The 26,578-nt window shown below is 40.8% G+C and overlaps 3 protein-coding genes and 1 non-coding gene across 4 annotated transcripts; 3 read left to right on the top strand and 1 right to left on the bottom strand.

Moving 5' to 3' along the window:
- The first annotated feature begins 3,024 nt into the window (after positions 1-3,024).
- On the top strand, positions 3,025-3,936 carry LOC110933751 (muscle M-line assembly protein unc-89-like). Its single transcript, XM_022176958.1, has one exon. The coding sequence runs from the start codon at positions 3,025-3,027 to the stop codon at positions 3,934-3,936; it is 912 nt and encodes a 303-aa protein (XP_022032650.1).
- A 45-nt stretch (positions 3,937-3,981) lies between these two features.
- On the top strand, positions 3,982-5,148 carry LOC110933750 (glutamic acid-rich protein-like). Its single transcript, XM_022176957.1, has one exon. The coding sequence runs from the start codon at positions 3,982-3,984 to the stop codon at positions 5,146-5,148; it is 1,167 nt and encodes a 388-aa protein (XP_022032649.1).
- Positions 5,149-15,579: 10,431 nt separating this feature from the next.
- On the top strand, positions 15,580-15,686 carry LOC118491950. The gene has a single exon (XR_004892395.1). It is a non-coding gene; the product is annotated as a small nucleolar RNA R71 (small nucleolar RNA).
- Positions 15,687-19,714: 4,028 nt separating this feature from the next.
- Positions 19,715-20,398, bottom strand: LOC110933749. The gene has a single exon (XM_022176956.1). It carries the CDS (start codon positions 20,396-20,398, stop codon positions 19,715-19,717), a length of 684 nt encoding a protein of 227 aa, XP_022032648.1.
- Between the last annotated feature and the right edge of the window lie 6,180 nt (positions 20,399-26,578).

The following is a 26,578-nucleotide window of genomic DNA, read 5'->3' on the forward strand; positions in this document are numbered from 1 at the left end:
AATAGAAAACCATAAAATCCAAAAACATTAGAAAATTTCAAAAAGAGTTGTGTAGAATAGGGGAAATGATAGTACATCAGCTAGACGGACACAGTACGCTAAAGATTTGTAATGTATAAATTGCAATTAAGCAGTCTCGCTAAAGATGTGCTGGTAGGTTTTCACAAAATTAGTAGATCAGTTTGGGATATAAACATAAAATTCACTTGCGTTTACGTGGGGAACACCTCCAGGATATATAGGTAACCCCTGAAATCCTGTTTGAAGGGTCCCGTATTCTGAGATACTAGGTCTTTATACTCAGTGATATCTGGGGTATTATCCCGGGACTTCTGCTGTATGGAAATATTGACCTAGTCCCCGGATAATACTTTCTGCAAAAGCTTTGAAATATAAGCTCGCCCTCAGCATGCTGTTGAAACAATAAAATTGATAGTCGCTGCTGTTGAAAATAAAAGATCCTCTAAAGGGGACACACCTTAAAGTCGAAGCCGTCATCTCTCTGCGTATACGGAAGTATCGACCTGAGCTCTCACGGCCCTCGCAATTACCCCTAAACAGATATCAGCTGTGGTATATTCACCTGTAAGACTGAATACTGGGGTCTGGATACGGGAGTATATACTGAGGTGGGACATATGTAGATTGTTAAGTCTTAAAACACTAATCACGTATCCCGAACAGATTGAAAATTTTGTGAGAATTTAAGTGGATCAGTATATCAGCAATCTACGCGTATTGTTTAAAAGCTTACTATGAAATAAATAGCTTAATGGTGCTTGTGTCTGGTCGGCAGCTGATATGATCCCCTAACACACTCGCAAAAATATTGTGTGTACATAGTTTCAGTTTATCCAGCTAAAATCCAAAAAGATTTTTTTTTTTCTCATTTTATTTTTCGACAACCGATGTTGGGAATTGGAAGATCAAAGCCTAAGTGCAGAACATGTCAGTGTTTTGATTAGGGATGGGTAAGCTGGAGATTGCTATTCTGTGATTGGTATAACTGTTTGGAAGGTAAAATGAGTGTGAATGTTCAAATTGATCAAAAGTTCATTCAGTTGAACAGATTTCAGAAAGAAACGTCAGCAAAGTTCATAATTCTGATCCTCCAAGGCCATTAATTTGGACTTGGTGGGTCAAACAGTTGACCAAGGTCATTGACTTGGACTTGGTCAACTGGGTGTGATGGTGGTCAATCTAGAAAATGTCAAAAAGTTAAACTTTTGAAAACAAGCAAATGGTTTCGCTTATTTGTCACTAAGACAGAGGTTTCGCTTGAATGGTTGTTTCATGTATTCCGCTTGAAGCTACAAATGAGGTTCCGCTTGAGTGTCAAAGGTCACAAAAGCGAAACCTCATCACCTATATAAGGTTAGAGGTTCCGCTTGTCGGTCACTTTCACCTTTCGCTTATTTGACAACCTCTCATCGGTGATTTAAACCGAACCTCTATTCCGGCCATTTTCAATCGTTGTGCTGCCCGTTTTTCATCTGTTTCTATTGCTTTAGTAGTGTATCAATCATGGGCAAGGTAAGTCTTTGTTTAATCTGTTCAATTTCACACTGAATTTGATATGTCGGCATATGTGGTACAACTGTTCATAGATTTAGGAGTGTACATGTGAAATTGAAGATTGATAATGATCATTTGCAGTCGCTTTGATGTCTAAATCATGATAGTATGCTTTAATTGTTTCAGTTTTGATGTATGATGTTGTTTGGTGTTGTCTGATTGCTACGGCTGTAGATCTAGGGTTTTAGAAATGTGAAAATTGAAATTAAAACATATACCTAGACTCGGTTTTGTCTAATTAACAGGTGGGTAAGTTCAAATGTTGGATTTGATCAGTTTAGAAGTGTGTATTGAGTGTTTCGTTTAAACATACATATTTCAGATGTTTCGTTTATCTGAACAGGCACTTGTTCCGCTTGAGTGTACACAGTCATGTTCCGCTTGTATGTTTTTCATAGTTCATCAAGGTGTTTCGCTTGAATGAACAGGGATATTTCCGCTTGTTTGAACAATGTGTATTTCGCTTATAAGTACCTTCACATGTTCTGTTTGTTTATGTTTCGCTTGATTGAACAATATCATGTTCCGCTTATATGAACCAACACATGGTTTCGCTTGAAGAACTTTAATGTTTGAAAAATTTCTAAGTGACTGATTTAGTGTGTTTTTGATTTGTAGGTGTCTAATGTGGTATTTGATCCTCTTCACAACAGCTGTTGTGATTTGGATGTTCAAAAATATCCGGATCTGGTAAATTTTAGTGGAATTTTGGAGTTCATGGGGCGTATTCCAATTCGAAAGGCATTGACTGATCAGAGACCGGTGTATAGATCTCATATTGAACGATTCTGGAAGAATGCCGTATACGATGAGCAGAACAAAGTTATCTCTTCAGTGGTAGAAGTACATGGGAAGTTGGGGAATATTCTGGTGACTGAAGCTCTCATACGTGAAGTGATCAACTTTCCTGATGAAGCAGATTCTCCGATGAGATTTCCAGAACGAATGGTGAAGGGATGTATGCTGAGGATGGGATATCAAGGAGCATTGAATGCCGCAAATTATTTGAAGTCAAAGTTTACCAAGCCTTACAAGTTTTTGATTCATTGTGTTCTGTTGTCGTTAAGTCACACTAAACGTAGTTATGATGCAATGAGAGATTATCAAATGAATATGGTGACTGCATTAGTGTTAAACAAGAAGTATAACTTTTCACACATCATATTTCATTACATGGCCGAGAACATCACAACAAAAGTCAAGTCTTGGACGTATCCGAGATTCGTACAGATGCTGATAGATCATGCGTATCCTGAGATAGACATAAACATCAAGGATGATTTATTAGTGCAATCTCACATGAATGAAGTGACTATCAAACAGCTTGTGAGATATCATCCGAACCATCTAGAACCAAAAATTGATATTGTATACTTTGGGGCCATTAAAGATGCAAATTATGTCGATCCTGATCCAGTTGAACACCAGAACTAGAGGAATGAAGAAGAGATGAAAGAAGCGGCATATGCTGATGAATGGAAAATTCTGACTGAGTTCAAAAATACAAAGAATGAGTGGTATGTAAAGGAATCTGGAAGAAGACGTAGGAAAGCCACTCCAATTTTTAAAGAAAGTGAAGGATCGTCATCAAAATCGAGAAAGAAGCAAAAGAAAGCAGCATCAATGTCTTTGGTTGATGAACCAGAAGAAGATAATCCGGTGGTAACTGCAGAGAAAGAACAAGTGACAGCTACAACTGATGATCCATTTAATGTTGATGTGTTATTTGATGCAGATGTTTTGGAAACAGGGCCAGAAGTTGTTGCTAACGTTGAACAAGTTGTAAATGTTGATGCCCAGAAAGAGAAAGAAAAAGTTGCTGATGATATTGAGGGTGACGATGTAGATAAAAGCACAACAAGTTCATCAAGTTCTTCAGATGATGGTATTGATGAAATTGAAAGTCGGAAAAGAATCCAAGCAGAGATAGTAAAAGAGAAGTTGTTAAGAAAAAGAAAGAGACAGGAGAAAGATGATGATGATGTCTATGTGCCCTCTCCAGAGCATGTTTCAGGATCACAATCTTCTCCAAAAGCAAGAAAGAAAGCTGGAGGTCGCAAGAAAGTAGTTTCTCCAAAAATACGCAAAGTCAATCCAAAGAAATCTCCAAAGATCGTGCTAAAGAAGAAACCATCAAAAGAAAGTAAAAAGCCTCCTACACCACCACATGAACCAACAACACCACAATCACCTGTTCATCAATCACCACCCAGACAACATACTCCTCCACAACAATCCTCACCACCTAGACTTCCAACACCTCCAAGACAACCATCACCGATTCATCAATCACCACCACCACAACAAACTGTATTTACTTCACAAGATCTATTTGGTACACCTCCACTCACTCAAATGTAACCTGGTTCTTCTAGCAGAGGTCTGTATACTCCACAAGATAATCTTATGGACATCGGAAATTTCGACTTTGCTAACAATGAACAAGTATTAAAGTTGGAGAAAAAGATGGATGAAGTGATAGTAGAAAACAAGAAGCTTGTTGCTGAAAACAAGAAGGTGTCTGATAGAGAAAGACTTCTTGAAATTCGTGTGAAGAAATTAGAGGATGAAAATCAAGTGTTGGTGAAAAAGATTGGTGCTGATCAATTTGAAATTGATATATTGAAAGTACGTGTTGCAGAGCTTGAAGAAGAAAAGTCTAGAAAAGATAATCAGAATGAATACTTCAAGCTAAAGAACAAAGAACTGGAAGCAGCTAAAACATCAAGAGATCATGAGTTCTACATGCTGAGTAAAGTCGTTGAAAGCATGCTTGGAACTTCAGTTGATCAAAAATTTGAAGAGCTGCAAGTAGAGGAGATCAGGGCTCAACGTCAAGCAGAAGTTGAAAGGCAGATGCAAGATAAAGGTAAGGGAGTTGAAGGAAGTTCAGCTGTGACAGAAAGATCAATAGTTCCTTCAATGGTGGTTGAGAATCCCGAGCCTATTTCTGCAATATCCGGTCTCTTTGAAGATGAAACTCACCTTGCTGAGTTAGAAGGTTCTAGTAGTGATGAAAATGATGAAGAAGAGGAGGAAGAAGAGAAAGAGGATAAAGATGAAAAAGTATTTTCTGCTAGCAGTCACAGTTCAGAAGATGATGATGATGATGATGATGCTTCAGGTGGTACTGGTTTAAGAGTTACTGAAGGTTCTTCTGAACAAGATGTTGATAATCTGATGAATGACACTGTAAATGAAGAGTCAGGGGAAGCTAGTGGAAAGGGGGAGTCTAGTAAGTCTCAAATTGTTGAACATTCTGAGACGTTGTTCTTGAGTTTAGATGTTTACAGAGAAATGTTGCAAAATGTGAATCCTGAATTCAAGATTGATTCTGAAGAAGAGTTAGAGTCTTTCGATATAAATCAACAGCCTGAATACTCGTACAAGTATGTTGAAGAGGCTGATAAGTATGATCGAGTTGAGATTGAAGATTGTACGGATGATGAAGATGTAGCTGAAGATACTTCTAAGTATCCTACACTCATGGAATTCTTTGCTGAAGAAAACAGAGAAGAGTTAAGACAGAAAGTAGCTGAGGCAGTGAAAGATAAAACCTTCGACAATACTTAAAAGAAGATGGAAAAAGAAGATAGGTCGAAGTGGTTCAAGAAGAGTCACGAGAGAAAATTTAAAAGACCTTTGAAGTATTTTCAACGTGATCAAAGTATTTCTCTTGGTGATATTATCAGTTGGGGATTTTTACTGCAGGTGAATGCATATGCAATCCGAAGAGAGTATGGAGTCCAGTACTTTGCATGTTTATATGACATCATGTCATTACCTTGGTGGGATGTAGATGAACTGGCGAAGGTAAAATGTTTGGATTATCCTGTTCAGAAGAATGATGTTGCTATGTGGGGCTACATTAAATTTGAATCGTTGAAAGAATTTCGTAAATGGAAGCCACATCATCCAAAGCGTGTGCAGAGAATTAATCCTGAAACTGGAGTTGAAGAAACTATCTTGAATGTCAAGCCACCAAGAACAATGAAGACAATTCCAATGCCTCAGATGGAACAAGAATTCTATAAAGGCTTCATTGGCTGGGTGTACAGTTGTATTACAACAGAAGCAATCATTACTTACAGAGCTGGTGAAGAGATTAGAGAAATTCATGTTTATGATCCAATGTGGCTGGTTAATTGCTCGGCGAAGGATATAGAATGTCTTTTCATTAACAAGATTCACTATCAACCAGCAGATAGAGAACAAGCGTATCAATTTCAACGTGTAGTTTCTCTTTGCTTTCATAAAAGCATAAATTCTGAAAGTAAATGGAAATCATCCTGGTGGTCGCTGGACGAGAAGATGAAAAGGAAAGCTAATCATGAACGTCAGAAGCTTGCAGAAAAGAAAGGCACGTTTATGAAGATGCAAGCTGAAGAAGAGAAAGCGAGAAAGAAAGAGAATGAAAAAATAAGGGTTGCGCTGAGCAGGAAGCCAAAATCAAGGGAAGAGACGTATAGAGCAGTTTGAAGACCCGAAGACTAGATGAAGACTGCGGCTTTATCCAAGGGGGAGTTTGTTGGTGCATAATGTCTAAAGCCTGCGTCTTAGTTGTAGTTAATCAATGTATAGGGTCTGTTTTGGTTAATTATGTATTTTACAGGGGTTAAAGGTGTAAAAGTTTGTTTTTCATGTAAAGGTTTCGCTTGAATGATCATATGTCATACAAGCGAAACTACTTGATAAGGTTTCGCTTGTATGGTCATGTCCTTTCAAGCGAAACTATCACTAGTATATATACCCCTTCAGTCTTTCACATTTGTAACTTTCATGTCATCGGAAGGCCGAACTGCTGACCGTGTTTTTCTTGAAGAATTAATGTGAAAGCAAGTTTAAAGTGATTTCTATCTGTTTTCTACTCATTTCTTTATCTGATTTGCTTTGATTCAAGCCATACATGTATTTCCGCTACATGTTTGGTTGGTACTAGCTCTGATTGTCTCATAGGAAGGGCAAACTCGATCCTACAAACATACTTGTTTAACTCAAGTTGCTTTTCTTTGAATTTTCTCTCATACAGTTCTTTGGTTGTTAAAGTTTCAGACAATCTTTCGTCAAAACATTTGACTTGTCTCTTCAAAGTATCATAAGCTTCTTGTACTCTTTGACTTGACCACTTCAAAGCATCATACTCTTTTTGAAAATCTTGGAATTTATTTTCTTTTTCAACACAACCAACACATTTTGTTGTACACAGTTGTCTATAAACATCATTATCCTTTTCAAGACCTAGACATTTCTGTGTCAGTTTTTCAACTTTTAGTTTCAAAATTTCTTCTTTGTCAATCATTTCTTTACATTTTATTGTGAAAACATTCAAGTGTATTTATTTCATTATCTTTTGTTTTTATGATGTCATCTTTTTCAGTACAAGCTTTGCACATTTCTATGCAATTCCTGCACTTGTTTTCATTGTTATCAACAGTTTCAACATTCAATAGATCAGAAGATTCACTTACCTCAGTCTCTTTTAGCACCGGTGATTCTTCTGTTTTATCTTCCTCTTTCTTCTCTTCTTCTTCTTCTTCTTTTTGTTCTTCTTCAATCTTCTGCTCTTCTTCAGCAGCAAGCTTTGCAGTAATCTTCACTTCCTCTACCATCTTTTTCAACTCTTCTTCTTTTTTCTTCTTCATTTCTACCACCTTTGGTAGACTCGCTTCACAAATTTCCTTATCTTGTTCAACAAATCCGGCAAATATTCTTTATCAGATAACCTTCTTGTGTTGAAAGTAGCCTGACTTGGAAACAAATTTGTTACAGCTTCAAAATCCACCTTTGATGGGTCAACAACTGGATTACCCTGTGGATCGATGTAACATTCCAGTTCAGCATTCCATCTTTTGGCTCTCCGAGCTTCTTTGAATGGTTCATCAAACTTTCTAATCTCCCATCTTGCATTGTCCCTTCTCCACCAATTATCATACTCCACATCGGCTACAAATGCATGTCCAACATAATCTTCTTCAGGAAGAATTTGACTCCAGTCATAACCTTCATCGTCATGAATAACCGCCATCGCCCTAGATCTTTCCTTTGACAACCCTTCATCGATCTGTTTCTGATTCACATTTGATGATCCACTGGAACGATGATAAATTGCTTTCTTGTAGTAATCATCTCTGAATGGATTTATGGGTTCGTCAGTTTCCCTGTTTGTACACTCTCTTTTGAAGTGTCCTTTCTGTTTGCATTTGAAACAGGTAACTTTCGCCTTATCAAATCCCAATTTTGAAACAGCAGATCCCAAAGATGATCTTCCAGTGATCTCCATGAAGCGTTGTGCTCTCCTCATTGTGCTAGCCATGCACCATTTAATATCCATTAGCTCCATCTCCTCTGGATCGATCTGATCATAATCTTCCTTTGTCATTTTCGGGTTTCCAACTTTTCCTGCGATCAGACTCTCGTACGATTCCAAGACGGATGCTAAGAACACCATTTGTTGCTTGGCAGCTTCAGCATTCAGACTTTGAGAGTTTTTCAGATCTATGGCGATATTGCAATGGACTATGTTTGGATTTGAAGAATTTGAACCAAATGAATGATAACCCAGATCTCTTGAAGAACTTTGCTGAGGTGAAACATTTGAGCTTCCAACACTAAATGCCGTTTTTGACTTTTGATCAAGCATGTTTCCTCTGAAGTATAAGTCGACATTTTGTGTATACGGCTGGCTTCCCATTTTGTTTTGTTTCCTGATTTCTAGATCATGCCCCTCAAGCTTCTCAATCAGCCAGTCTAGAGTCACTTTGCTCAAATCATTGCTGTTTTTGAGAATCATGACATAATGTTTCCAATCGTCTTCATTCGGGACAGCTTCTATCAATCTATCAATAATCTCTTCATTATCTTTTAACACACTGACTCTTTCCATTTTAAGTTTAAGATGACAGAATCTTTCAATCATTTGTGGAACAGTTTCACCTTTCATACAAGCAAACAAATCAAATTCCCTTTTTAATAACGATCGCTTGTTTTTCATAAACAGTTCACCACCAGTACATTTTCTTTCTAACGCTTCCCATAAACTCTTTGATGTTTTCTCATGTTCGAGTAGTGAAATAATATCTTCTCTTACTGACTGATGTAACAATGTAATCATTCTGTATTCAGCTACAACATTTTTTATATCTATTTCTGTGAACTCTTCTTCAGTTAATAACACTCCTCCTTCTTTTGTTGGTTCTTTATATTCCTTTTTTAGTTTTAACCAACTTTCAGGTGCAAACGCTTTTATCCAACCCTCAAACCTATTTTTCCACCAGTTATAATCTTCAACATTCATTAATTTCGGTTGTTTCTGTTGATTTCCATACATATTATCATACTTCAAATTATCTGAAATCTCTTTCAAATAATTTCTAATTTCGGATCTTCTCTCGGATGATTCTGAAGTGAAAGCGTTGTAAAACGTGTTATAAAATTCTTCGCTGCTGCTCGACATCTTCAAATAATTTCTTGAAATTTGTACTTTGTAAATCACCTGCAAACGATTCACACAAATGATCAGATAAAACTGAAAATATTACTCAATTAAATATGAAATAATTCTTGATTAAACGTGAATCGAATGGACCAATGATAAACTCAATCGGATAGATCAGATACACTTGGATCGGATGGGCCAGACAATTAGAAGTGAACAAATCAGTGGTCCGATCGAATGGGGTTATGTTGTTCGATCGGGTGGACAAAGCTGACCGATCGGTTGGTGATATTGCTAGCCGATCGGTTGGGAATTTGTTAGCCGATCGGTTGGTAATTTCCTGTTCGATCGGTTAGCTTTTGCTAGCCGATCGGTTGGTAATTTCCTATTCGATCGGTTAGCTTTTGCTAGCCGTTCGGTTGGGACAAATGCAGTTCGATCGGTTCGGAATTCCTGTTCGATCGGTTAGGATTTCCTGGCCAATCGGAACGGCTGTTCGATCGGTTAGCTTATGCTAGCCGATCGGTTAGGACCTTGTTGTTCAATCGGTTAGCTTATTGCTAGCCGATCGGTTAGGACAAAGTTGTTCGATCGGTTAGCTTTTGCTAGCCGATCGGTTAGGAGGCTGCTGTTCGATCGGTTAGCTTTTGCTAGCCGATCGGTTAGGAGGCTGCTGTTCGATCGGTTAGCTTATACTAGCCGATCGGTTACCCTGTTCGATCGAACTGGTCTGATCGGCTGGTGACGAACAGTTTCAGCAAAGTCGATCACAAAAACGCAGATTTCTCCCAAACGGCTTGGAATTTTGACCTGAAAATTTGTAGGGTTATAGATCAGCTAATTTCGCACAACATATCAAAAAATCAGCTAATTTGGACCGTAAAAACCCTGTCAATTTTGCAAAATTCAGAGAAAAACGTGAAGAACAAGAAAGTTAAGAGAAATTTGAAAAATCTGGATGTTTTTGGCTCTGAATCTGATCAAATCTTGTACGAATTTATGCGTTTGATCTTCGCAACTGAGCACCCACTCTGATACCACTTGTAGGTCCCGGTTTTTTACTCCGAAACGATTGCGAACCGAACGTGTGACGTGCGGAATCCGTACACGAACATGACCGAACACACAAGACGTAATTAATTAACGTGATTCTATAAACAGATCTGAAATTGTACAGCACCTGAATCACGTACACGAAGCTTTCTCTCTCTAGTTTCTCTCTCTAGATCCTAGCTCTCCAAAGCTCCAAAATGGCAAAAGTCTCTAAATGAAACCCCAAGGCTCCTATTTATAGGCACAAGGCATAAGGGATTTCCCCTTATTTACAAGATTGCCACCTTGCCCTTTTTCCTAAATATTACATCATAAAGTCTAGTTTACTTCTATTTCAGCTACGGTTTTGATTGACGGAGGCGATAGACATTACTGCCCTAACAAATCGCCTTCAAGAACTCTAAAATTCGTGTTGTTCCCGGTTGTTGTCGTTGATGTGTGTGTAGTGTAATATTATTTTGATGAGTATTTAAGCCCTTTTTACACTTTTAGCCAAGTTTTAAATTTATAAAACACGATATTCACTAACACTAAACACACATATGGGCAAGTGCACCCATCGTGGACGTAGTATAGTGTTGGTAAGATACCGAGGTCGTCCAAGGACACAAGAGCTTTTAGTACCGGTTTATCCTCAACGTCTAATCAAATCAAAAAGTGAGAAAAATGTTTTAAACTAAGAAAAATAAAAACTAACTAAATGCTGAAAATAAAAATAAAATAAAAACAGATAGACAAGATGAATCACTTGGATCCGACACGTGTATTAGTATAACCTTTGATTATTTTTGCACTTTTGCACTTGTTTAAGAGATTATCTTAGTTATTGTAGTAGGCCCCTCTTTTGAAGGCGACGTTACCCTCAACCCAGTAGTTTGAGTCAGCAAGGATACAATCCTAAAGGGTCGGATTATTGAAAGATAATGAATTAAGTTATTAATGCAAATTATGGTAGGCCCCGCTTTTGGCGGTGACGTTACCCTCGGCTAAGTAGTCTGAGTCAGCAGGGATACAGTCCTAAATAGCCGGGTTATAGTATTAATAGTAGTTAACTTATGAGGGGGTCAAAGAGTTTGGATCCCCGCCATCCAATACCTATGGGCATTGAAGGAGATCCTACTAAATTTGACCCAGGTCCCAAGCAGGACCTCTAAACGCTGAACAAGGGCAAGACCCTTACCAAACCGTTCCCTTAACCCCCGACCAGGTAGCCAACATACCTCCATATAGACCGTGGAGATATGAATGGTGAAAATCTTTTATTTTATATAGACAGTAAAATAATGCCAAGACACCACGGACAAACGATAAGGAAAGATCACCTTCAACATAAGTAACTAGTTATTAAAGTCATTAATACAAAACCAAATAAAAAGTGCAAAAGATTAAAAATAAAAAGTATTATACTAAACACTTGTCTTCACCAAGTGATGTAAGAGACTTAGGCAAACATGGCCTTGATTGTCAAGAACTCTTACGATCAATCTTGGATCCCGAGACGACTCACACACTCTACGATGGACAATGGATGATGGTGGTGGATGATGGTGTTATGGTGGTGGTGGGTGGTGGATGAAGTGTGAGAGAGGTGGTGTGCCAAGGGATGAGAGAGAATGAAGCCAAGCTCCTCTATTTATAGGCTGAACAGAAGGCTGGACACGGCCCCGTGCCCGTCTGACATTCTCTCACTTCATTAATTGTAATTGCGAATTACAATTAATGCGCCTGCTGTACTTTCACCACGCCCCCGTGCTCGCTGGACACGGCCCCGTGGTGGGCAATGGAAGCTTCTACTGGTTTGTCTTTTCTACTGCTTCCTGGGCACGCCCCCGTGTTCGCTGGACACGGGGCGTGTTCAGACTCTGTTTCTTCTCCTTTGCCTTGGGAGGTGCCGTTGAGGGTCCGGGCAGTCCACTTTTGTTCCTTTTCTTGTATTTTATGGTAGAATTAGTTGTCTTTTTGCTTCTTTTGTGATTTTGAGCTCATTTCATCCTGAAAATACAAAAGGAAGACAAAAACACTCTTTTTCCAACATTAGTACTTAAAAAGGGTTAGTTTTATGCCTTAATTGATGTGATTTATATGTTGCATTTTACACACATCAAATACCCCCACACTTGAACTTTTGCTTGTCCTCAAGCAAAACTCTTTAAATGTGGCTTACACTCCCAAATGGAATAGGTAGAAGAAAAGTTTTTTAGCTTGTCTTAGAGTGTCGGGAATCCAAGGTTTTTATAGGTTTTATTTTTATTTATTTACAATCCTATTCGTTATGATTTATTTTGAACTTTTCATAAGATGAATTACTTATTTGGGCATAGCATGCCTTATTAAAATTCCATTTATATACAAGTTCACATACCTCACGGGAGATCACTCAACACTCGGCCGAAGGTGTATATTTTAGTGAATCACTCGAGAGCGGCACGGAACTTACGTCTTCCATAGGCTTGCCAAGCAATCAATCCTCCTCCTTTTTAACTTTTTACCTTTGTAAATATCAAGAGGACTTTTTGGGTGAAGGCTTGGGTTTAAAGGTGGGTGGTTGGTTAGTGGTTAGTAAAAAGGGCGAAAATTGTAACAAGCGTCGGTTTTCGTGAAGTACCTTGTTTTTAGTGACTTTTTATTTTGAAGTATTTCTCCAAACAAGCTTTTATAGCTTTTGTTTGTTTTTGACTTCATCATCATCATTTTTTTTTTCAAGGTCGTCACATAAAAAGGTGAGTTTACGAAAAAGCGAACTTGTTACAAAAAAAAATAAATAAAAAGGTTTTTTTTTTTTTTTTTTTTGTGGGTAAAAAGGGTTTTGGGGTAATGAAATGAAAGGTTTAGGCTCAAAGGGCTATCTAGGGGGATTTTGGGTAGGTAAAAAAAATGAAAAATAATGGTTTTGAAAAAAAAAATGGTTAGTCCTAATGCCTCCATCATTTACTTACTTGGGTTTAAGTTGGTAAGGACCGGGAATGTATCGTCGTGGCAAGTTCTAGATTTGTAAGGACCGAGCGGCTATTCACACAAGAAACGAAAAATGAGCATTTAATCTTAATATGTGTATTTTTGTGCTCAATAAAGGCTCAAAACTCACTTTTGTGGGAATGGGTTTTTAATGTGACCAAGCATATATAATCGAATTTTTAACTAGACTTGTTATACCGTTTCATAATTTTCTTATGTTGGTTCTTTTTATCACGACGCTATCGGTTGTAAACTTGTAAAAATATAACCTTTTTAGAACTTGTTATTCCCAACTTAAACTAAGACAAGTAAATAAAAAAATGAAAAAGTTTTTGAAAAAATTTGGGGTGTTTAGCGGTTCCAATAGAGTTTTGTGTAAGGCTTGTGTTTAGGATTTTGCAAAATTTCAAGGGTTTTAGCATCCCCCCCACACTTAAATTACACATTGTCCTCAATGTGTCCAAAAATAATGTTTTTGGTTGATTAGAATGTATAAAAGTGGGTTAAAAAGCAAAGATTTATGTTACTGGCAGTCTGGACACGACCCCGTGTTCACCGGGCACGGCCCCGTGGCCAAGTGCCAGTAACAAAAATTACAGAATTGAAACAGAAGCCTGGACACGGGGGCGTGTCCGCTGAACACGGCCCGTGTCCAGTTACCTGAACTGGGTGATTTTCTGCAGGGGCTCAGCACGGGGCCGTGTTGGTTGGGCACGGCCCGTGTTGAGCCTTCTGTGATGGAGATTTTTGTCGGGTTGCTCTGTTCTTTGTGCATGGTTCCATTTTTCTCGTTCCCTTTTTCATCCATTACCACCATGAGTGTGTTTTATTCTGCAAAAACTAAAAGATTAAACTAAACTAAACTAAGGATAGATCCGCGGAATGCCTCCGTGGTGCGCCACGTTTATAAGGGTCCTTGGCTAGACCCGATTCCTGGTTATATATCTTCTGAGTGGAGTGCCTTGCTTCCCAAGTTACACCGTCGGAGAGCGGCATCCAAGCTTGAATCAATAACCTTCATGTAATTGACTGGGTCGTCGTCCTCTATTTTCTTCCCAACTCCGAACTTCACCTCATCGTCCTCATACCTCAAAGTCAGTGTCCCGTCATTCATGTCTACCACTGCTTGTGCTGTGGCAAGGAAGGGTCTCCCTAGGATAAGGGGGACCTCGGTGTCTTCCTCCATGTCGAGTATGACAAAGTCAACTGGATAAACGAATCTGCTTACCCTTACCAAGACATTCTCGATGACACCTTGTGGGAACTTGACTGATCGATCAGCGAGTTGTATGCTTATTTTTGTAGGGCTCGTGGTTCCCAAGCCAAGCCTTTTGAACATCGATGAGGGCATGAGGTTAATGCTAGCCCCTAAGTCGGCCAAGGCATTGCGAACGGGTGATTCCCCTATTGAGCATGGAATCGTGAAACTTCCGGGATCGATTTTCTTTTGGGGTAGTTTATTAAGTACTAGGGCAGAGCATTCTTCGCCTAAATTAACTAATTGCAAATTTTCAATTTTCTTTTTATGTGTAAGGAAATCCCTCATAAATTTAGAATATTTGGGCATTTGGGTTAGGACTTCGATAAAAGGAATATTGACATGCAATTGTTTTAACAGACTTTCGAATTTTGCGAACTGCTCATTGGTCTTTTGACGAATTAACCTACCGGGGTACGGAACTCGAGGAGCCTTGGTAGGCTCTGGTGATGGGGGAGAGTTCTTTTCCTGCAGATGTGTTGGCATTGTTTCTTCCGTTGGTGGAGGTACTTCTGCAGGTCCTACGGTGCGGTTTCGTAGTGTGATGAGGTAAACTTGCGCCTTTGGGTTTGTTTCGGTATTGCTAGGTAATGCGCCTTGCGGTCTCTCGGAAAAATTTTGTGCTAGTTGATTTATTTGTTTTTCTATGTTTTGAATGCTAGCTTGTTGATTCCTAAAATTAGATTCTAATTGTAGAAATCTTTCCGAGTTTTTCTTATCAGTGTCAGAGACGAGGCGAGATATAGTATCTTCGAGCCTTTCTCGTCCACCTTGTTGTTGAGTGAAATTTTGTGACTCATTTCTTGATTGCTGAAAGTTTGTTCGTTGGGTTTGTTGGTTACTACTATTGCCGGTTTCCCTCCAACCAAGGTTTGGGTGATTTCGCCATCCTTGGTTGTAAGTTCCCGTTGGAGGACCCGACGGCCTAGGTCTATTATCAATGTAGTTTACCATTTCTTGTTGAACGTCCGTTTCTTTCATGCAACTCCAATTTTCATGTGACCCTTCACAAGCCATAACCAAGACTGTTTTTGTCATTTCTAATTTTTTTATTTTTGAAGAAAGGGCCTCGATTTGGGCTTGTAAAGAGGTGCTTTCGTCGACCTTATGGGCGCCCGGGGCAATAGACTTATTTCCCCGGGGAGTGTGCCATTGAAAATTGGTTTGAGCAATTTCCTCAATCTGGTTATATATTTCGTGTGGGCGTCGATTACCTAAAAGTCCCCCGGAGCTAGAATCAAGTGTCTGCCTAGTGTGTGGCAACAATCCATTGTAGAAAGTGGATACTTGTTGCCATATTGCGAGGCCGTGATGGGGACACTTGCGTAATAGCTCCTTGAACCTTTCCCAAGTTTCATATAAGGATTCCCCGTCCTCTTGTGAGTATGTATTAATTTCAGCCATTAATTTAGCAGTTTTAGAAGGAGGGAAATACTTATATAGAAACTTTTGGGCTAGTTCATCCCAGGTGTTTACCGATCCAGCTGGGAGGGTGTTGAGCCAAGCTTTTGCTCGGTCTTTTAGTGAGAATGGAAACATACGGAGGCGGATGGCGTCGTTTGATGCTCCATTGATCCGAAAGGTATCACATATTTCTAAGAAATTAGTTATATGTAGATGAGGATCCTCGTCCGCAAGCCCGTGGAAGGTTGCGGAGTTTTGGAGCATTTGTATCAAATGCGGTCGAAGTTCGAAGTTATTGGCTTCGACATTCGGAGCATTGATAGCGGCGCCTAGATTACCTACGGTGGGCCGTAGATAATCCATAAGGGTACGTTGGTCCGCCATTGGGGGTGGATCACCCGAAACCTTCTCTTGGTTTTTGGCTTTTAACCTTTTTCTGAGAAAGCGTTCGGGTTCTTCTAGCGGTTCCTTTATGTCTTTATTGGAACTGGAGCTCATACACTACGTGAGGATGGCGTTGGGTTCCAAGTCCTGCAATAAAAACATAAAAGAATGTTGGTCAGAAGGTTCACCACGGCCCCGTGTTGAGTGAACACGGCCCCGTGGTCGGAATTACAGTGATTGTTTTTCAGATCCCAGTTACTGGAAGTTGGACACGGCCCCGTGTTGCACCGGCACGGCCCCGTGGTCAGTCTTCTGTAACTTGAAAAACAAAAACTGCCAGTAACGTTGCTGAGCACGGCCCGTGTCCGACCAGGCACGGCCCCGTGTTGAGCTCTGCAGAAGCTAAAAATCTAAGAAAAATCTAAAAAAAAATTAAAGAAAAATAAAAATATGATTAGGCCGTTGATTCCTAACTTTCTTAAAATCCTTGTGTCCCCGGCAACGGCGCCAAAAACTTGATGCGTGTGTAGTGTAATATTATTTTGATGAGTATTTAAGCCCTTTTTACACTTTTAGCCAAGTTTTAAATTTATAAAACACGATATTCACTAACACTAAACACACATATGGGCAAGTGCACCCATCGTGGACGTAGTATAGTGTTGGTAAGATACCGAGGTCGTCCAAGGACACAAGAGCTTTTAGTACCGGTTTATCCTCAACGTCTAATCAAATCAAAAAGTGAGAAAAATGTTTTAAACTAAGAAAAATAAAAACTAACTAAATGCTGAAAATAAAAATAAAATAAAAACAGATAGACAAGATGAATCACTTGGATCCGACACGTGTATTAGTATAACCTTTGATTATTTTTGCACTTTTGCACTTGTTTAAGAGATTATCTTAGTTATTGTAGTAGGCCCCTCTTTTGAAGGCGACGTTACCCTCAACCCAGTAGTTTGAGTCAGCAAGGATACAATCCTAAAGGGTCGGATTATTGAAAGATAATGAATTAAGTTATTAATGCAAATTATGGTAGGCCCCGCTTTTGGCGGTGACGTTACCCTCGGCTAAGTAGTCTGAGTCAGCAGGGATACAGTCCTAAATAGCCGGGTTATAGTATTAATAGTAGTTAACTTATGAGGGGGTCAAAGAGTTTGGATCCCCGCCATCCAATACCTATGGGCATTGAAGGAGATCCTACTAAATTTGACCCAGGTCCCAAGCAGGACCTCTAAACGCTGAACAAGGGCAAGACCCTTACCAAACCGTTCCCTTAACCCCCGACCAGGTAGCCAACATACCTCCATATAGACCGTGGAGATATGAATGGTGAAAATCTTTTATTTTATATAGACAGTAAAATAATGCCAAGACACCACGGACAAACGATAAGGAAAGATCACCTTCAACATAAGTAACTAGTTATTAAAGTCATTAATACAAAACCAAATAAAAAGTGCAAAAGATTAAAAATAAAAAGTATTATACTAAACACTTGTCTTCACCAAGTGATGTAAGAGACTTAGGCAAACATGGCCTTGATTGTCAAGAACTCTTACGATCAATCTTGGATCCCGAGACGACTCACACACTCTACGATGGACAATGGATGATGGTGGTGGATGATGGTGTTATGGTGGTGGTGGGTGGTGGATGAAGTGTGAGAGAGGTGGTGTGCCAAGGGATGAGAGAGAATGAAGCCAAGCTCCTCTATTTATAGGCTGAACAGAAGGCTGGACACGGCCCCGTGTCCGCTGGACACGGCCCCGTGCCCATCTGACATTCTCTCACTTCATTAATTGTAATTGCGAATTACAATTAATGCGCCTGCTGTACTTTCACCACGCCCCCGTGCTCGCTGGACACGGCCCCGTGGTGGGCAATGGAAGCTTCTACTGGTTTGTCTTTTCTACTGCTTCCTGGGCACGCCCCCGTGTTCGCTGGACACGGGGCGTGTTCAGACTCTGTTTCTTCTCCTTTGCCTTGGGAGGTGCCGTTGAGGGTCCGGGTAGTCCACTTTTGTTCCTTTTCTTGTATTTTATGGTAGAATTAGTTGTCTTTTTGCTTCTTTTGTGATTTTGAGCTCATTTCATCCTGAAAATACAAAAGGAAGACAAAAACACTCTTTTTCCAACATTAGTACTTAAAAAGGGTTAGTTTTATGCCTTAATTGATGTGATTTATATGTTGCATTTTACACACATCAGTCGTATATGATGTTTATATAAGCTCAAAACCCTATAGCCGTTGAGGAATTCGAAGTCGGCAAACAATTTCACGTTCACGCGGCCCACGTCAACTTAACCATAATGGTTACGCGGCCCGCGACACTCCTTATTCCCAGAAATCATATTTAAATCCTTGGCGGGGCGCGAAAGGATATGTTGATGTCTACGCGGCCCGCCTGAAAGCTACAGCATTAGTTATTCGATCCGATTAAGCTCCCTAGCTTCCGTTTTCTGATCCGACAATTTGCTTTGCCAAATTTCAACTCGTTTCTGCATATTTTAACTGCAAAGACCTGTAAAACGAAAGTATCTCAATAGTACGTACAATCTACGCTAAAACGAAACTAAAACGAATAATAAACGACTAAAAATGGACGCGAATAAAGATGTATTTTACAATACATCAGCAACCCAGGATTGATACTTGACTTCCCGGAGAATTCCAGCTGAGACAAGCTTTTCAACCTCTTGGCATGCTGCCAAGCTTCGTTCGGGTGCCAGACTTCGCTTCTTTTGGACAGCAGGCTTGACATCGGGTGGTATCTTCAGCTCATGTTCAGCAATGCATCGAGGGATGCCCGTCATGTCTTTCGGGCACCAAGCAAAGAAATCTCTATAATGTACTATCAGCTTTTCAAGGTACGAGAGGGTTTCTTGAGAAAGGCTTGGATTAACCCTTATCCTTTGTTCAGGATATTTGGGGTTTATGATCAGCCATTGCTTGTTGTCTTCATTTTTTGAACTCTCCCCTTCAACCATGACCAACTGAGACGGCCATATAGAATGCACACTGCCCTGGCCTTCCTATGATTACATCATAGCTGGAAGGTATATTGATAACTACAAAAGTGAGGGGTTGGACTCTCTCCATCCTGCCTTCACTGAAACGGACATCAAGGGTCAGTTGCCCTAAAGGCTTGAGGGGTATGTCAGCAATACCTTTAGGGAGGTTCCGGATGGTTGAACCTTTGAACGTTCCTCATTGCTCAAACGGTTGAAGAACTTTTCAAACATAATTTCAGTAGCTGCACCAGTGTCTATGTATGCTCTGCTTGTCTTCAGTGTACCCACAGTTGCTTCAACCACAAGGGGGTTTGAGAGTGGGTCCCTTTCTGTTGGAGGGAAGCAGACACACTGAAGCTCCCAAGCTTCCAACCGCTGTCGTTTGTGGGGAACGTTTCCATCAAAATCCACCATGTTAACTTCCTTGCTTTTTCCTTCGGCTATCTTGTCCCTTACCCCCTTCACTAAGTGGGCAAGCTCCCCGGACTTAACGGCCTCCTCAATCCTCTTTTTGAGTTGAAAGCAATCGTTACTATGGTGACCCTTTTCTTCAAGAAATTCACACAACTGAGTGGAATTTTCATTCCTTTTGCTTTTAGGGAGAGGTCTAGGAGGTCGGAAGCTTTAATTCACTTCCTATGTAGCAAGAATCTCTTGGGGGGGTTTTATAAGGGTTGTAAAGTTCATGGCCTTCTCCCTGCTTGGAGGGTTCCGGCCTTCAGACCTTCGTTGCTCTGAGCCTCTTTGGCGTCTGTCATAGGAATGGAAATTTCCCTTCTTTCTAGCTGAACTGTTGCCTCGCCAGCTAGATCCCATTTTTCTCTGCTCCTTAATGTCTACGGCCTCCTCTCCTCTGATGTGGGCTTCAGCCCTTTCGAGAGCTTCTTCCAAGGTCTTTGGCAGGGACTTGTTGAAATCTCTTGTAAGGTATTGCGAGGTGATGGCATTCATGAAACCGGCTACTCTCATTTTTTCGTCCGCCCCCACATACGTTAGACCTTCCTTTTTATACCTTTCTATGAACTCTCGAAGGCTTTCATCATCTCTTTGTTTTATCTGGAAAATCACCGTGGCATCTTTAACGTACCGCCTTTGCTGGGAGAAGTTGGCCAAGAATCCTTTGCTAAGGTCATCGAAGCTTCGAACGCTTCTGGCTGGCAGGTCATTGAACCATATTCTGGTTGACCCAACGAGGGTTTGCATGAACATGAGACAGCATTCAGCATTAGACCATTTCTCGATCCTAGCAGCACCAGTAAAGATCTGGAGATGATCCTCTGGATCTTCAGTCCCATCATATGTTTTGATATGGGAAGGCATTTTGATCTTTGTTTAAAAATCATAATCAACGATTTGCTGGGAGAAGCATGACAAATTGCTTGGTTTATATGGCTTGGCCAAATCCTTTTCCACCCTTACACCTGTGTTGTTGTTGTTATTGTTGTTCCCTTGGGTGGCTAGCACTTGATTAATAAAATGCTGCCACGGGAAGCTTGCCATCATCTGAGGCATAAGGTTCAAGCCTTGAAGGCTTCATGGTGCAACTGGGCAGTTTACCCCTAAAGGAGTGCTCATGACGGCACTTCGTGCCAAAGGGAGCACAGACAAAGCTTGTTCCCACGTAGTTGTTGCTGAAGTTGGAAGGCTTGCTACTGGAGATTGTAGGAGTTGGTCCAAAGTCAGCTCGTGCCCCAAGGGAGCACCGGTTGCAACTGGTTGGGAAGAAAAAAGGGGAAAAGACATTGGATCTGACCTCGTGTACAGATATGGGTTAGGATTTGGAGGAGGATGTGACAACTCGAGTTTCCAAGATTCCACTTTCGCATTTATTGCACGTTCACTGTTTGTTTAGTTGTTTACTTGCACAATTGGTTTGCTTTGTAACTGTATATGTTTTGGATTCGTTAAAGCGTATTGTAATTGTGCATGGTTATGTGTTACTTGTGAAAGATTTGACAAATACTTGAATGTGGTGATGAAACTGTAAATTGTATATCTTGTGCATGTAATAGGTAATAGATAATATTTGAGGGTGTTTTATGTAAGGAATGATATTTAGGGATGCATAGAGTAATTAGTGAAATTCTAATCATTCTTAACCCTAATCTCCTTCACTAATCATTCACACAATCATCATACGTACCTAAGATTTCCTCTCCAATTCTCTCTACAACCATCCTCTTCGTCATTGGCACAAGTCTTCTGCATCAATCTTGATCTTTCAATCCATTTAGAATCAATCCAAGGTAATTGTTTAATGATTGTTTGTGTTAATCATTGATTGTTGATTCATGCAAAACCGTAGTTCTTCATATGATGGTTCTGTGTTGTTGATCAATTCTGATTTATTGTGAAATGGTTATGATTGGTTGTTTAATCAATTGTCTGATGCTAATATGTCTGATATGATAAAGATGTTAATTGTTGATTTGATTTCTGCTATGCAAATGTATGAATTAGGATTTCGTGATCGTATAAACGTAAGAACGTAACTGTTACATTGAGTTTATGTTCGCTGGATTGATAACTCTGAGTTTTACTTTACCCTAGTCCGACTTTTTACTTGTAATAATGTTGTCCGACTTTTATTACATATAGATATGAGTCCGAGTTTTCTAATTGATAACCTTTCCGAATTTTGAATGAACATGCCTTGTCCGAATGTTTATGGTATAAGTTTGTCCGAACTTGAATGATATATGGGGGATCCGAGTTTTGTAATATACAAAGGGGGGGGGGAGTCCGAGTTTTGTTAAAGGGGGGTGTTGTCCGAACTTTAATTGTGAAGCAAGAGGGTCCGAATTTTAATTATAAAGCCCATGGTCCGAGTTTTAAGGCAAAGGATCCGAGTTTTAGGCTGCAAAGCCTTATGTCCGAACTTTGATGAATATCATATCTTGTCCGAGTTTTGATAGCACCTAGTCCGACTTTTGTAATGGCAACACCTAGTCCGACTTTTGCAAGATGTAGGGGTCCGACCTTTATTACTTGTATAGGGTCCAAACTCTTGATCAAGGAGGGCATGAGTACGAATTTCATAACTTTGTCCGACTTTCTTTGATGTGCTTTGTCTAAATGTGTTAACCTTGTTAGTATGTTAACCCTGTTGATGTGTTAACACTGTTACGTGGGTTAACGCTACTATGCATGCTAGTTCTGTAAATTCTGATTAACATTGTAACACGGTTAAACTTACCAAGATTGTTGATGAGTAACTGAGTTAAAACAAACTGAGAAAGCATTGAATGTAAAGCTTGAGTTGCATGAATGTGATTAGCTGCTTATGTGATACATGATGTTAACTGTCAAACGCTTTGTGACATAGATTACATGCGTATCATTACGAACATGAACTGATTTAATACACGTGCACACTATATGACTTGACTGATTACTTGTGAGCGCATAACCTAGCATACCGAGCAAACCAAGGTGAGTTCACACAGCCAAGGCATGGGGTTCCCAGGGTGGGAATGGGTTTGGATTATTTACTTGTACTTACCTAGCTTATGGAACTTAGTTATATGGTCCTCGGGTGAGGAAGGGTTATTGATGAGATACGACTACACTAGTGATACTAATAGAACTGATCTTCGCACACACGCCGGGGTCGGCCGCGATAATATGACTAATCTTCGCACACATGCCTACGAAGGCTGCGAACTATACACTAAACTTCGCACACATGTCGGGTGGCCGCGATACAAATATACCTAGTCTAGAATACTTGGGAACTTTCCCCTAATCTTCGCATACATGCCTAGAGGGCCGCGATACGAACTAATACAATACATGACTTAATGAACGAACACAAGGCTTACTATACTATTACGATTACTGAACTATTAACTGTGAACTCGCTCAACTAGTTGTTGACTCTCTGCTGCATGCCTTGTAGGACCTTAGGTACATATGGAGCTTGCACAGGGAGGAGCACGTCGTTGTGGAGCATGGATCGTGGATGTTATGTTAAACTTTATAACACTTGAACTTATTACATACATTGGGTTTTCATATTATACTTCCGCTACTTAAACTATGTTTGGTTTGAACATCAATTGTATTGAATTGGGTTTTTGCAAACTACATCGATTATTATATACTATGTTCAATATGATTGGTGGCTTGATCCTGGTCATGTCACGCCTCCAAGCGGTGGTACTCCGCGTGTGGATTTTTGGGGGTGTGACAGATTGGTATCAGAGCCATTGGTTATAGAGAACTTGGTTTTAATATGGGAAAAACGTTTTTATTAAAACCAGACTATAACCAGAACAATGCTCTCAACGATCCACAACGACGCTTCGCTCCACGTGCAAGACTCGACATCCTAGGTAATAAGGATTACGTTTATTGCCTACTTGCTAGAATTACATAGAACTTTGCTCGTGGTATGCTTAGATTACATTGCCTACTATTCACTGTTGCTTGAGAACACCTACGTGCTTACTCTCTTCTGTCATCGCACTACTCGCGAACCATTCTCACTTGTTTTACTTTTACTATGAAGATCATGTCTGGACGTGTTAACATGACTCAAGCCCAGTTGACGGCTCTCATTGCAGAACAAGTTGCTGCGGCACTTGCAGCTGCACAAGCAGGTAGTATACCCTGCGGATGTGATTCACACTAGGATCTTTAGATCCTGCATTAACTTTTGTATTTAACCTTGTCCTTTTCTTACACGATAGGTCAACACGCTCAGCAACCCGTCTACACTTTCAAGAACTTCATGGACTGTCGTCCAAGCACCTTCAGTGGCACCGAGGGGGCAGTGGGACTCCTCCATTGGTTCGAAAAGCTCGAGTCAGTATTTGAAATGTGTGAATGCCCTGAGGCTCGCAGGGTCAAGTACGCCACTGGCACTCTCGAAGGAATAGCGCTAACCTGGTGGAACGCGCAAGTACAGATCCTAGGGTTGGCAGCTGCTAACGCCACTCCTTGGGAAGATTTCAAGGAACTAATCAAACGAGAATACTGCACGCGTGATGACATCCAAAAGTTGGAGGTGGAAGTGTATCATCTGAAAATGATGGGGTCGGAGATCGAAGCTTACACTAAACGGTCAAACGAGCTGGCCATCCTGTGTCCTACTATGGTGGACCCTCCAGTTAAGCGCATTGAGTTGTACCTCAAGGGACTTGCGCCAGAGATCCAGAGCCATGTGACATCGGCTAACCTCAACAACATCCAAGACATCCAGCGTATTGCTCATCGACTCACCGATCAAGCAGTGGAACAGAACAAGCTGCCAAAACGCATCAGTGCTACCACTACTGCTGTTACTACTTCTGCTACTCCCAGTGACAACAAGAGAAAATGGGATGGGGATTCCAGCAAGGGATCAGTTTCTGTTCAGTCTCAAACACAGCAGCGCAAGACAAATGACTACCAGAATCCGAGTCAGCAATCATCAGGCAGTCAGGGGCAGGGTGGATATCGGGGATTTCACCCACTATGTAATAGGTGCAACAGACACCACAGTGGACGGTGTCGCAAAGAACGTTGTCAGAGATGTCTCAAGTTAGGGCATGAAGCTAAAGACTGCAGGAGTTCGCGACCTGCAAATCAGAATCAGCAACTCCCACCACCAGCTCCACAGAACCAGCAACAGCAGCCACAGCGAGGAAACCGGGGGTGTTTCCAGTGTGGGGCTGAAGGTCATTTCAAACGTGATTGCCCTCAATTGAACCCGAACCAGAATCGCAACAACAACAACAACCAAGGCAATGGTAACAACAACGGTGGGAATAATAATGGCAATGAAGCTAGGGGTCGTGCTTTTGTACTGGGTCAAGGTGACGCAAGGAACGATCCTAACGTGGTCATGGGTAAGTTTCTTCTCGACGACATTTACATTACTGTTTTGTTTGATTCGGGTGCGAATACCAGTTATGTGTCTCTTAAAATTAGCCAAATGTTAAAACGTGCACCAACTCCATTAAACACCAAACATGTCGTAGAGTTAGCTAATGGTAAAAATATAGAGGCCACACACATAGTTCAGGGTTGTAATCTTATCCTCGCTGGTCAAGCTTTCTCTATCGACCTCATTCCTATAGTTCTGGGTAGTTTCGACATCGTCGCTGGTATGGATTGGTTATCCAAGCAGCAAGCAGAGATCCTATGCAAAGAGAAGATCATTTGTATTCCCCGTTCTGGTCAAGAACCTCTCGAAGTTCAAGGTGACAAGAGTGGTGCAGTGGTTGGCATCATCTCCTTCCTGAAGGCTCAGAAATGTTTGCGAAAGGGTCACACTGCCATTTTGGCACTAGTTACTGATGCATCAACGAAAGAGAAAAGAATAGAGGATATTCCAGTTGTACGCGACTTTCCTGAGGTGTTTCCTATAGATTTGCCTGGGCTACCGCCTCATCGCCAGGTCGAATTCCAGATCGAGCTCGCTCCAGGAGCAGCACCCATAGCTCGAGCACCGTATCGTTTAGCTCCAACTGAACTGGAAGAATTGTCAAAGCAGCTACAAGAGCTCTTGGAAAAGGGCTTTATTCGTCCTAGCTCTTCGCCTTGGGGAGCTCCAGTATTATTTATGAAAAAGAAGGATGGTACCTTCAGGATGTGCATTGACTACCGTGAATTGAACAAGGTGACAGTGAAGAACCGCTACCCTCTTCCATGTTTTGACGATTTATTCGACCAGTTGCAAGGGTCGAGCTACTACTCCAAGATAGACTTGAGGTCAGGTTATCATCAGCTGAGAGTCCGGGATAAGGACGTCTCCAAAACAGCATTCAGAACTCGCTACGACCACTATGAGTTCCTAGTCATGCCATTCGGGCTAACGAACGCGCCTGCAGTTTTCATGGATTTAATGAACAGAGTGTGCAAGCCTTATCTAGACAAGTTCGTCATCGTTTTCATCGACGACATTTTGATTTACTCCAAGAGTCAGGAGGAACACGAGCAGCACTTACGGCTTATCTTAGAACTTCTTCGAAAGGAACAACTTTACGCCAAGTTTTCAAAATGCGACTTCTGGCTTCGTGAAGTCCATTTCTTAGGCCACGTGGTAAACAAGGATGGGATTCATGTTGATCCATCCAAGGTAGATTCGATCAGGAATTGGCCTGCGCCTCGTACACCAACAGAAATACGCCAATTCTTGGGTTTGGCGGGTTACTACAGACGATTTATCAAAGACTTCTCGAAGATCGCACAGCCACTTACATTACTGACACAAAAAGGTGTCACCTACCGTTGGGGTAACACGCAGGAAACTGCTTTCCAGTACTTAAAGGATAGGCTTTGCAGCGCACCTATTCTCTCATTGCCAGAGGGCACGGACGATTTTGTGGTTTATTGTGACGCGTCGATACAGGGGCTTAGTTGTGTATTGATGCAACGGGATAAAGTTATTGCTTACGCTTTGCGGCAACTCAAGGTTCATGAACGGAACTACACGACGCATGATTTAGAGCTGGGAGCTATTGTTTTCGCGCTTAAGATATGGCGACACTACCTGTACGGTACCAAGTGCACTAT

The sequence above is a fragment of the Helianthus annuus genome, chromosome 4 (genome assembly GCF_002127325.2).
Source record: "Helianthus annuus cultivar XRQ/B chromosome 4, HanXRQr2.0-SUNRISE, whole genome shotgun sequence".
Taxonomy (NCBI): Eukaryota; Viridiplantae; Streptophyta; class Magnoliopsida; order Asterales; family Asteraceae; genus Helianthus; species Helianthus annuus.